Source organism: Miniopterus natalensis, chromosome 14 (assembly GCF_054644295.1).
Source record: "Miniopterus natalensis isolate mMinNat1 chromosome 14, mMinNat1.hap1, whole genome shotgun sequence".
NCBI classification, from domain to species: Eukaryota; Metazoa; Chordata; class Mammalia; order Chiroptera; family Miniopteridae; genus Miniopterus; species Miniopterus natalensis.
The window spans coordinates 23854432-23867918 of record NC_142094.1 but is presented as its reverse complement, the minus strand read 5'-3'; the positions used below and the strand labels follow the sequence as shown (position 1 = coordinate 23867918).

Sequence of the window (13487 nt, the reverse complement as noted above, 5' to 3'; positions counted from 1 at the left end):
CTGTCTCCAGATGGTTGGGACCCTCGAGTAGGCTCCTCCAACTGGTTTGATCCTATTTGGCTATTCGGCCCGGAAGCCCAGACTCAAACCCAGAGTAGAGGAAGGCTGCATGAGCTCAAAGCAGTGAGTGTCTCAACGATGGCCCACGTTCTAGAAATCCGGAGCCTTGGCAATGCCACGTGTGATTGGGATGTATCATCACACTGTGGTTTTCAACAGAAGGAAAGCACTCTCCACCACTGTGCCAATTTGAAGAATATTTCTGCAGATGTGTCCTAAAAATCAAATGCTTGAAGTTGTCAAATTATCAGCCTTAAGAGGATTATCTTTGAAGGAAAAAAAGGGATTATATTTTCAAAAAGCAAAAATTCTTCTGATTTTTTTTTTTTTTTTTTTTTTAGCTTTTCATTTTCTTTCATAGAGCAACTGAAATTCTGTGAAATTAATTTATATATAAGGCCTTAAACATAAGCCTAGAAAGGATGGGTCATATATCATTGATTTCATTGCCATGCAGGCCAGATTTACATAGAAAAAAAATTCTCTCCTTTGAGCATAGACATCACCTATGAGTAGCTGATACAGAAACTCTTGCTGTTACTCACTCAAGGGGAGAAGGCAAGGGAAAACGCAGAAGGCAGCATGAATCCAGTCCTGGACATTCAGAGTGCCTGAATGTACCAACAGTGGATCCGTAATGCACCCTTTGTGCAGAACAGTGCAGAAAAAGCACCTTTCAATTTATCGTAAACATATTGCTTGTGTTTACAAATTTCCTTACAAAATCTGAGTCCCATCAGTCATAACTTAGAATGACAACCTTGATTCCTGTGTAATAGGGGTAGTTATCCTTGGGATAACCAACTCTTCGTTGCAAGGCACTACAGAAAACATCAATTCCTGCTTTGGGGATGGTGAGAATCTTTGGTAACATCTCAGATGTAAAGATTCAGTGCTTTAGTAACAAGGCATCTCTGGGGGATGGAAATCAAGTGGGCATGGTTTGGACCATGCTAAGCATGGCACCCAAGCCATGATGTAGAGTAAATTGTTGGGTATATGACTCTCATGATACAGAGTAGATCATTGGGTATGTGACCTGGGGAGGGGGGTGCGGAACCAGGCTCGGAGATATGGATTTGGGGCCATCAGCATACAGAAGTTATCTGAAGCTGTGGGATTGGATGAGATCACCTACCTAAGATTAGGAGCTGGCACAGAAGACTGATAAGGAGCAGCTAGAGAAAGAGAAGGAAACCAATATGGTGTCATGAAAACCAAGAGAAGACAATGTTTCGAAAAGGAGAAAGTAGCCATCTGTGTCTAATGCTGCTGAGAGGTCTGGTAAGGTAAGAACAGATGACAACTGGATTTGGCAAATTTAGAGACCCTGACAATAGCAATTTCAGTGGCACAGGGAGAATACAATCCTAACTGGAGTAGGTTAGCAAGAGAATAGGTGACAAGGAAATGATCCTCTAACAAAATAAAATTGTTTCAAATAGTTTTGTTGTGAAGGGAGCAGAGAAATTACATGAAAACCAATGTGGAGCCAAGGAATATTTATTCAAGACAGATTTTCCTCAAGTATGCAAATGGGAATGTTCAGCAGAGACAGGAAATTGGTAATGCAGACATGCATTAGAATGCAGTTCTGAATAGCTTTGCCAAAATTCCATATAGGCAGTTCTACATATTGAAATGGACATTAATAGTAGTTGTGGAAATTACATTCCATCTTCATTCCATTCCCTACAGGATTCTACTGGGGCTCCATGCTCAAGGTGAGGAATCGGGATTCACTAAGGCAGTTTGGGATTATAGTAGAGACACTGAAATCTCCTTTAGTGCTCATGGTGAGGAACTGGAAATGGTACATGCCTGGTTTATTGGGGTTCCATGATATAAATCTAACATCTGAACCTTAAAAAGTTGCATCTTCAAATTATAATGACACCTTCTTCGTCACCCATAGAAACTGAAATTGAAACATGTTTGCCATTTTGACAGGAGTACAAAATTTCAAGCTTTGAGCAGAGACTGATGAATGAAATAGAGTTTCGCTTGGAACGTACCCCGGTTGATGAATCAGACGATGAAATCCAACATGACGAGATCCCCACGGGCAAGTGCATTGCTCCCATCTTTGACAAAAGACTCAAGCACTTTCGAGTCACAGAAGGCTCTCCAGTCACATTCACCTGCAAAATTGTTGGAATACCTGTTCCAAAGGTAAGGGAAGATGACCAGCCAGTTGGCAAAGCAACAACACAGAACTGCAGACAGAAAGTCTTATCAGACTCACATGAAGTATCTACGAAGGGAATAAAAACCAATACCAGAGCCCTGGCCGGGTAGCTCAGTTGGTTAGAGTGTTGCCCTGATACACCAAGGTTGCAGGTTTCATCCCTGGTCAGGGCACATACAAGAAGCAACCAATGAATGCATCAATAAGTGGAGCAACAAAATATCTCTCTCTCTCCTTCTCCTTCTCTCTCCCCTCCTACCTCTTTCTAAAATCAATAAAAATAAAAATTCAAAAAAACAATACCAGAAAATTAACAAAGCCCAGATAATTTGACTAAAAAGAGACAATCAGGAATAGGACTGTTAAGTAGGCCAGACTTATGGGTAAGTTAGAATTTTATTAAAATTTTATAATAAACTTCTTAGTCACGATCCTCTGTTTTGGACTATTGATTCTCCCAACCGTCACTCTCGCCAAATTGATATATATTTTTAAATTTAACACTTATTGAATATCCACAGTGCCTGTTGTTGCACAAATTGAGCTATATTTGTATCATTACTGTTAGGTTGGTAAATGCTAAAAATGTCATCTCATTATCACTGGCTGCTGAAAAATTTTATGAGTCATCAGATTTTTTGGCAGTCAGCTAAGAGAAGGATTTACACCCAGTATCGCTGTGGCAGGGGATCTCTCCACCCTTCTTTCCACAAACATTAATTAGCATGGCATTATCGTGTATGGTTAGGTAACCAGGAAATGTAGAGAAGGGCAGCTGCGACCAGTGCTTAATCCCCACCCCACCCCCACCCTGTCCTTGATATAGCTCCTTGATACATGCAGAATTTAACTTGAAAAAAATATATATTATTCAAATTTTAGCCAGATGAGAAATTGAGTGAGTGAATCCGGCCTCATTCAACTTGGCATAATATACCGCACTATCCTTTCAAGCAAGGTGAGCTATTCTAGGCCCTGAGATCTGCAACTGCGGAAGACTTAAGCCCGTAGTGGGATAGAGTAAGGGAACAGGATAATGGGGAAAGATTCAGGCTCCTGGTTTCCATTATTATGCTTCTGAAAACACATCTTGTTCTTAGGGTAACTTTTTAAGTAATTATGAAATACAATTAAATAGTCAAAAGCTTTAACTCGATCTTGAATTATGTAGAATTTTTGACTTAAACATTGTATAAGTGCAGGATCACCTTATGCTGTTTTTAATACGTTTTATAATTTTTTTCTAAGCATTTTATAAGAGATGAGTCACTTCTAGAGGTGAAAATCGGCCCTTGCCTCACCCTACTCCCTACTTCATTATCTTCTAAAGATGCACAGAACAGTGTATTTCCTCCTCGATTATTTCTCACGTCAGGTCTACTGGTTCAAAGACGGGAAGCAGATTTCAAAGAGGAATGAGCACTGCAAAATGAGGCGAGAAGGAGACGGGACATGTTCTCTGCACATTGACTCCACCGCCAGTGACGACGATGGCAACTACACGATTATGGCTGCCAACCCCCAGGTGGAGGCGCAGGGCTGTGCTGCACCCTGAGGAAGGGGCGGTTGACGTCGTGAATGAGCGCGAGTTAGGGAGGGTTGAGAGAAGCCAATGAGAAGCATTGTGATTGTGGGTAACTAGAGCATGGTCTCACAACTCAGGTGGCCAGTTGGCCACTGGTGGGTCACTCAGCCCTGCAGCCTTTGTCGAAGGACATTAGTGGGATCTGTTCACTACGTGTACATCACAGACCTATTGGGCTAAGTCTTGTGTTGTCAACTCACTGACTGTCTCGAAGAGTCAGTAAATCAGTTTGTCAAAGAATGATTTGCTGTTTTTATCGCTTAGAAAACAAGCAAATTACTCCACCAAGTCCTGTGAATATTTCTCAAACTCATAATCTCTCTTTTTTTTTTTCTCATTTATTCTTTATTTTGGTAAATTTAGAAAGCCATAATCTTTTGCTTTCATTTTCTGAATACAATTGACTTAAACTCCCCCTAAAAGATATGGCTGAATAAATATGTTCAACTCCTATTAGAATAGGAATTTCTGCTTTCTCCCACTCTTTCTATTAAAATATTAGTTTCGAAGATAATCTCTGTTGAGGAAAGTGTAAGACCACTTGGCCATGATCTCTGCATGTGGCTGCAGATAATGTTAAGTGCACAAGAATTCAATTTTTTACATGTGTGCTCTGTTTATTTCTCAGCTTAACAGCGAAAGTCATTAAAAGAGTCTTAAAAATCACCCCACCCCACCCCCCGCCCTGGAATATTAACAGTGATTTAAGGAGTCATATTTTATCACACACACCCCAAAGAAAACTTGTAATAGCCAAAACATTCATCATGTTCATGTCCAGGAAAATTAATATAAGTTGAAAAAATGCAGAATCATTATTTTAATCTTGTTCATTTTCTGTTTCTTAGGGAAGAATCAGCTGTTCTGGCCACTTAATGGTACAAAGTTTGCCTATTCGCAGTCGACTAACACCTACCAGTCAGTCTCACAGGTAAAGACAAAAAGAATCTTCCTTCTCTAGCCCCTCCCAAGCACCCGCCTACCACAGTGAGTACAGAAGTGTTCAGTCTAGAAATTGTTACTTAATGTGTAGTCCTCCACCTGGAGCCTCAGCATCACTTGGGAGCTTGTTGCAAATGCAGAATCCCAAGCCCACCCCAGACCTGCTGACTCACAAGCACACTAAATTCGAGAAGTACTAGCCTACAGCACGCTTCTGATGCTTCAAAATCTGTAACCATCAGTAGCACCTGTGCACATATAAATCGGACTCTTTGGGTTAAATTGCCATTTTTTAAAATAAAAGAAGAACTATTAATGGTTATATGGATGTAGATTGAATATTGTTGTTGTTGTCTCCAATATACCAATTTTCTCCAATAAACCACTTGGCTTTCTACCTCTCTGATTTTACTAACCACTAAGAAGAAAGAGCATAGCTTTGCCTTGAGTCCTATGGTGCCATAGAATCTTAGCAAAGCATTCCATAGTTGCTGACACGGATGAATTAAATTTGACTTACCAAAGAAACAAAAATAGTGACTCATGTTTCAGATACAGTATTTCACCACCGTTGCACTATACCTTCTTCATTTTTTTTCCCAACAGCTGTTACTGTTGGTCAGTCTGAATCAGTAAGTTCGTGATAATCTTTAATGGTCTGCCATAATTTATAGCTAGGTCAAATTTCATTACTCAGAGACACAGGGATTGCAGCTGCCTTGTTCTGGGTAATAAACAGGACTTCTCTTTTGGCTCTCATTTGAGGTTCAACTTGAATACTGATATATTTGTTTATTTTAAAACTTTTGAACAACTGGTTAAACCCAAGGCAAGAAGAGCTGAGCTACTTAACCCAGAATGACTTCAGAGAGAAAGAAGCTAAAGGCTGTTTATTTGATTACAGGTCTCACAAGATAATCCCACAGTGTACGAGATACTTTGTGTTTTACATCAGCTTCACACTGCTATTTATATTTATTATTTGTTTATGGTCCAGCAACACCTTTTCCCTCCCTCACCCCCCCTGCAAAAAAAAATAACCCCCTGCAAAAAATAAAAAAAAAAAATCTGTCATCAGTTTGTAAACTGGTGTCTATCTTTAATGCCTGAACATGTTTGTCATTATAGAGGAAGGTCCCGAGTGCAAGAAAGAGACAAGGAGCCCCTACAGGAACGCTTTTTCCGACCACATTTCCTGCAGGCTCCTGGGGATATGGTAGCTCATGAGGGGCGCCTCTGTCGGCTGGACTGTAAGGTAGACCCTAGCACCCATCCTTGTTTTCAGATCTTTTCACATTTTGCAATTGTTTGCCTGTTTGCACTTATTTTTGTTTGTGTTTGTTTCATTGGGGTTTTTTTGTGGGGGGTTTCTGTTTGCTTTTTTCAAGAAAAAGGGACCTGGGGAAGGGGGAGAGATGACTTTTTCTTTTCCACCGCAATGCTCTTTTGAAGCATTTAATACCAGACAAAAGTATTTCATGAAACTTTCATGTCTTTATATCTTAATATTGGTATTGAATCAAGTTAACTCTGTGTTTGTAAAAGACAGCCAGGGGTAATATAATTCTGACATTTTCCTTACGCCTGTAAAGTTTTTATTACTATAAAGCCAAAAGTGTGACTTTTGCATCCTTGGAGCAAATTGCTGTGAGATATAGCCTTTTAAAAAGTATAGTCATGCCCGACTAGTGTGGCTCAGCAGTTGAGCATCAACCCATGAACCAGGAGGTCATGGTTCGATTCCCGGTCAGGGCACATGCTGGGGTTGTGTGCTCGATCCCCAGCAGGAGGCGTGCAGGAGGCAGCTGATCAATGATTCTCTCTCATCATTGATTCTCTCTCATCATCTCTCTCTCATCTCCTATCTCTCTCTCCCTCTCTCTGAAACATATTTGGGAAAAAATAATAAAAGTATAGTCATGCGCTGACTGGGTGGCTCAGCTGGTTAGTGTTGTCCCATACAACAAAAAGGTTTGGGGTTCAATTCCCTGTCAGGGCACATACCTAGGTTGTGGGTTCCACCTCGGTTGGGGCACATACAGGAGGCAACTGATGGATGTTTCTCCCCCATATCAATGTTTCTCTCTCCCTTCCTCTCTGTCTAAAATCAATTTAAAAAACATATCCGTGGGTGATGATTAAAAATAAATAAGTAAGCAAATAAATAAATAATAAAAATTATAGTCATGAAAAGATGGCTCCAAGGCAGTTTATAAAAACAGTCCTTTGATCAGAAACGAGGTTCATTTGGGCTGCCTGGATATCTCCCAGTATGAAGAGAAACTTAAGTCGCCCCTTCTGCCCCGACAACGATGCAGAGTGCTATGGAAATTTTAGACACAAAATAGTGAAGACTTGAGGGTAAGCATTCATGAAGTCCACTTCTCTTGGTCATTCTCACTCTCCCAATGAATGCCTAAAAAATATTTGGGATTGACTGTTACTTCTTCTACTCTAAACCCTAACAGATACCCATATGTGTACCCAGAGAGTCTGACTTAACATTACTATGTTAAATAGTGGGCAACAGGACTTTGTTTTTTTAATATATCTTTATTGATTTCAGAGAGAGGAAAAGAGAGGGAGTGAGATACAAACATCAAGGATGAGAGTCATTGATCAGCTGCCTCCTGCACGCCCCCCACTGTGGATCAAGCCCACAACCGGGGCATGTGCCCTGACCAGGAATTGAATTGCAGTCTCCTAGATCCTAGGTCGATGCTCAACCACTGAGCCATGCCCCACCGGGCATGGGAATCAGGACTTTCAAATGTTCCCCACATGATTATAATACACAGCAAGGCTTGAGAACACTGATTTAATGCCTGCCCTTTACTTAGCTACCTCTCACTTATATTAGGCGTGTGAACAATGTATCATCTCTGAAACTGATGCTGCAGGCCTATTTTATCTGTTTAGCTTCATCATTCTTATTTATTCTAATCTAGAATATAATTATGACCTGAATTGAGGTCAAAATACTATACAGTTTAAATTCATGTGGTCATTTATCCAGATCCATCTTGTCCTGATGTCTCTTCACTACCCGTGTTTTCTCTCAGTATTTGCTGCCAGGAAAGGATGAGCATTCAGCCACCAAATAAATCTGCCTGTTGTCAGTCTCCCGTTTGCCTCAGCTGTCCTGTTTTTTATTAGGTGAGTGGCTTACCGCCCCCAGAGCTGACGTGGCTGCTCAATGGCCAACCTGTGCTGCCAGACGCCTCCCACAAGATGCTGGTCAGGGAGACCGGAGTCCACTCTCTGCTCATCGACCCACTCACTCAACGTGATGCGGGGACCTACACGTGCGTTGCTACCAACAAGACAGGACAGAATTCCTTTAGTCTGGAGCTCACCGTAGTAGGTAAGGTTTGCTGCTGGGACCCTTAGACATAACTCCCTCCAAAGTTATTGCCCAAATAAATATACAGAGCCTCTGACAGAATCCCCTAGTCCTTTGCCACACCAAGTCTAATCCCAGTTTCTGCTTCACTCTAATAAGGGCCATATTTTGTACATTGCTTTCAAAGACATATCAGTAAGCTAAAAATATAATAGGGTGCCTTGTGCATATTATGCATGCAATAAATGAGAGTCATCTGTAATAGTTAATCAATGAATTTTTCAATTAGTTAACAGATCAATTAATTAATTAGTCTGTTGATTAACTGAGCATTACTACATTCAAGTCACTTGCCCCACAGTTCATCACTCCCGGAACACACAGGCTCTTCCTTGCCCGGCCCTCCCAGCTTCCAGGCCTTTGCATCAAATGGTCCCTTTACCTGGAATGCCCTTCTCCACCCAGCAACCTCCTCCTCGTTCCCTAGGGTTTAATTCAGATGTCACCACCAAGACACAGCAATCCACCCAGCACATCTTCCTCTGTTTCCATAGCCTTTAGAAAAGGGGAGACTCTTAGAGCGCTTCCTGTGTAACTGTTTACTCCTTTGGCGCCCCCCTCCGCCCCCCAGGAGACTAGGAGCATCTAAGTTCAGAGATTCGGACTTGCTCTTCTGTGGATCTCCAGGGTCTGACTCTGCCTGGGCCATGAAAGGTGCCCAGCAAATGCTGAGTCCATAACTAAACAATGAATTTTTACCTTATAAGATGATGTGAACATCAGGGCCTGCAAGTAGGGACAGTAAGTCATCGTCACCTAAGTGGTACCAGCCCTTCAGAGCAGCAGTCCAGCCAAAATAAAATCTCGAAATGTACAGATTCAAGTGCTGGGCTTCCTCCCCTGTGTGGCCCCTAGAGGAGGCCGGGGTGACTGCAGCATGCTAGTCCTCTCCCCAGGCTAGTGGCTGTTTGCCCCGTATCGTTTTGGTTTTCTCACTCATGATTTCTTCTTACTGACAGAGTAGAACCAAGTTCATTCTACAAGGATATATTGATTGCCAGCTTTTACTTTTTCCCCCCTATTTTGCTAAAATATTGACTCTGGAATAATTGATTCTGTCCAAAAACAAAAAATAAAAAAACCTCCTTTGGAAGTAAAATTTGTGTGTTTTTTTTTAAAAAAATAGTATACTTCTTTCAACTTTTCTGTAGCTATGAACTTCTTCAGAATAAAAAGTTCAGAAAAATTAATATATCTTTTACAAAATAAACTCCTATAAAAAAGAAAAAGGATATTTTGGTACATAAAATATAGTTTCTCAAAATTTACTGCAGAGCAATAAAGGAAACTCCTTAAATTTCACACCTACCATTTGCATCCTTTGTGTGCAACCCAGATCCTTGAGTGTTGCCTCTTATAGGATGTGCAGAGACAGTTTCTTCATTTCTGTTTAACCCATTTCCTGAGCTTTTATCAAGGCAGTGGCCTTCACTTAGAGGGGTGAGAAGTGTTCTGAAGAGGAGCTAAGGGAGTGGGTGCACACTCTGCTAAATTCCAAAACTGTGATGAGTTTGAGGAATGAACCCCAAGACACTTACTATTCAAACAAGAATTGTCCTTCTCTTGTTCAGCCAAAGAGGTGAAGAAAGCCCCTGTGATCCTGGAGAAACTGCAGAACAGCGGAGTTCCCGAAGGCCACCTGGTGAGGCTGGAGTGCCGGGTGATAGGCATGCCCCCACCCGTGTTCTACTGGAAGAAGGACAACGAGACCATTCCTTTCACCAGAGAGAGGATCAGGTACAGCCCCACCCACATTCAGAGGGACTCCCAAGGTCAGTGGTTCACCCAAGTAAATCTGTAGCCTTTTGAATCTGGATTCTTTCACTGAGATTAATGCATTTGAGTTTCGTCCATGTTAGTGTACATATCAAGAATGTATTCCTTGTTGTTGCTGGGAGGCAGTCTATTGTATGACTGGCCCACCATTTTAAAACCTTAATTTTTTTTTTTAAATATATCTTTATTGATTTCAGAGAGAGGAAAGGAGAGGGAGAGAGAGAGATAGAAACATCAGTGATGAGAGAGTCATTGATTGGCTGCCTCCTGCACGCCCCCGACTGGGGATGGAGCCCGCAACCTGGGCATGTGCCCTGACCTGGAATCGAACCCTGATCGCCTGGATCTAGGTGGATGCTCAACCGCTGAGCCACGCCCAGCTGGGCTAAAACCTTAATTTTTAAGTTTAAAAATGTACAAGGAGGAGTATTTGAGGTTTTGCTTCCTGGCATATGTTGTCAGGTTGGCTCAAACAAACTCCTATAAAAATTAAAAGCAGCCCTGGCCAGGTGGCTCAGTCGGTTGGAGTGTCGTGCTATAAACCAAAAGGTTTGATTCCCAGTCAGGTCACATACCTAGGTTGTGGGTTCGATCCCGAGCGGGGCCCAGTACAGGAGGCAAGTGATCAATGTTTTCTCTCTCCCTCTCTCTCTTCTTTCTCTCCCTCTATCTCATTCTCTTTCCCTTCTTCTCTCAAGTCAATAAAACATATTCTCAGGTGAGGATACAAAATACTAAAAACAAACAAAAATGCATAAGGAATTTATGAAGACTCCGCATAGTTTGTGTCATGTGTCTTTAGTCATATTAGTACCCAGAAAACCTCTTTGATTGTGATAAGCTAAAATAAAATAAAGCAAAACAGAACATTAAGGCAGTTATGCTCCCTCTCCATCCATCACTACATGGTTGTTTTTAAAGTAACTTTAAGGATCCAGTTCCTTAGAGTGGGGGCCCTTCTTGATTTCCCTAACCAACTTAATTTCTTGGCCATTTTGGTTTTATGCCACAAGGGGGCAAGCAAACAAAGGCAGCTGGTGAACAGAAATTCCTACTGAGAATTATTTCTTCACCGTCAAGGGAATTTGCCCCAGAGAATGTTGTAGCTGTCAGGTTTTACAGAATTTGGGCATCTAAGACGTATGTCTATATAGGTTAGGATTTTTCTCTGGTAAAACTTAAGCAAGAACTGAGAATATTCTCAAGTTAACACTTCAGTCTAAATGAAGATAACATGTTAAACCCAGCCTGAAATTCTGGTGGAATTATCCAGGATTGCAACCTTCAGCCAAGGTGGAGAACTACTGATGGAGAGGAAACGGAAGGAAGAGCATGCTAATTTGCTCCTGAACTGTATTAAGCTAAATGCTGCATGTGCCCAATTGGTTACATTAAGAAATACTCCCTCCCTGCTAACAATTCCTCTATCCCTGGGTTTCAGACCAAGCTTTCCCATAGCTTCCTAATAGAGTTCTTGTGGAAATATCCAACCTGGTTTAGAAAAGAGATTTTTCTGGACTTTGGTTGTGACAAGTGGGGATGCCCTTGGTAGGGAGTAGGACTCTAGGAGAGTTGGAGCAATGGGGGGGGGGGGGCAAGAACAGGTCTCAGTCCTCATCACAGCCTCACTAGGTTAATTGCTGCTCTTTTGTGACTTCTTTCCACCTTCAAGCTTGCCTTTGATGTTTGCTTTAAGCTGAGTCCCCCTTTTCTCCACCCAGGGACAGGGAAGCGGGGGGGAGCACTGCACCACTGGATTTGTCCCAGGAGTTTCCCTGAGCCCTAACCTTTACAAGGCGGTTTCTGCCACCAGATACAGTATGGATGTATTCTTTCCTTTCTCCAGTATGCACCAGGACACGACAGGGTATGTCTGCCTCCTCATTCAGCCAGCCAAGAAATCAGACGCCGGATGGTACACACTATCAGCCAAGAATGAAGCTGGCATCGTGTCGTGCACTGCGAGGTTGGATATATATGGTAGGTGTTGTGGCATCAGTTGGATGTCTGTGTGTGACAGGCGACTTAAAAAAACTTTTTTTTTTTAAAGAATAGGTGTAGTACATTTCCTTAAATGGATTGGTTGGATTATATTTTAGTGCTTAAGAGATGGATTTTTAAAGTTATTTCATCCTAGTCACCTCAGGGCTTCATACACATTTGCATTTACTATGAGCTTAACCTTTTTCCAAAAGAGGTCTTCTAACACTAGAAATTACAGCTACTTCAGAGCTTACATGTGGAGTTTACATGTAAACTCCAGCATCTCCATGCTGTCTCTTTGGTGCCACTGGCCACCCATGGGAACTCCCTCCCCACTGGCTCTCATTTCCCCCAGCCCCATACCAGCAGACTTTTCCTGATCCCATTAATTTATTCATTCATTCATTCCACAAATATTTATTGTCCCAATTCCACAACCAGAGTAATAATAAAGAGCTGTCCTAATAATAATATCAAATGACATTTGTATAGTAACTTATAATTTACAAAAAAATTATACCCTTAGATCTCCCAAACGTACGAGATTTTTGTCATTGTTGTAACTCTTATTTAAATGTTGAAGAAACAGACTCAGAAAGGTTAAGTGACTATACCCAGAATGCGAATCCCAGGTTTTATATCATTCCTTTCCTAATTTTCAAAAGGATTTAATGAATTAACCTTTGTTATGTGTTGTATACTCTCCACCTCTCTTCTATAATTTTAACATTAACTGGTATTTTTGGAGACATGTTCCTTAATCCAAAAAAGTGACTCTTTTTTTTTCTCCTTTTAAAAAAATAACCGGTAACTTTAAAAGTTTCTTGTTTATTACTGGTTTAACAAGATTAACCAGAACAACAAATAAGAGGAACTGTCTAGAACCTGAGTTCCCTGCTATTTATAGGTACACACCAGGCAGTTATCCCCTTTTTTTAGTGCCATTCAGGAAGGCACTTGGCCTGCCATTTTCCCTAAGTCTAATATTTGGAGGAAAAATATATAGTTTTCTGGTTATTCTCCCTTATTCTTAGGCCTGAAAAGAAACTCAACTCTGAGGTAAGAGGACTCTAATGTACCTTCCCCTGGGAACGTCAGTGGAGAGAGAGGCCAGTGATATGTTTCTTAATCTAGGCTGAGTCCCTTAACCATTTCACAGGCTTCACCATGTCAGAAGGAAATAATAGGTCTCCAACTCAGCACCAATAAACCCCAAAACTGATCGCTCTTGTCCCAATCCTTCAGAGTTCATTCAGTTTGTCCTGGCTCACCTCTTCCTGGCTCCTGTCCTGATTCCACAGCACCAATTGGAGGCGCTGTTTCTTAGTTTGGACCTGGGGGTGGAGGAGATGATAGTGGACTTGGGGTAAAATCAATCTCCTATGTCCCTCACCACCACCTCCTGCCTGTCTGAGGAATAGGAACAGTAGGCTCCCCTCTCTCATTGAAAGGAGGGCTTCTAATAGCAGCAATTATAGTAGCCTGGGTAAGATGTCAGAGAGCAGGGAAAGGCTAAGAAATGGAGGGCTGGGGGAGAGGGCCACTGGCTC

At 41.6% G+C, this 13487-nt stretch overlaps 1 protein-coding gene across 1 annotated transcript in view; it reads left to right on the top strand.

The window, feature by feature from the left end:
- The window catches only part of MYPN (myopalladin), a 75078-nt gene that overhangs the window by 57014 nt on the left and 4577 nt on the right, over positions 1–13487 (top strand). Inside the window, exons 13-19 of the mRNA XM_016198399.2 lie at positions 2011–2232; positions 3624–3773; positions 4682–4764; positions 5904–6030; positions 7932–8139; positions 9750–9915; positions 11801–11934. Coding sequence (XP_016053885.1) covers positions 2011–2232; positions 3624–3773; positions 4682–4764; positions 5904–6030; positions 7932–8139; positions 9750–9915; positions 11801–11934 — 1090 coding nt within the window. The remainder of the gene's footprint in view (positions 1–2010; positions 2233–3623; positions 3774–4681; positions 4765–5903; positions 6031–7931; positions 8140–9749; positions 9916–11800; positions 11935–13487) is intronic.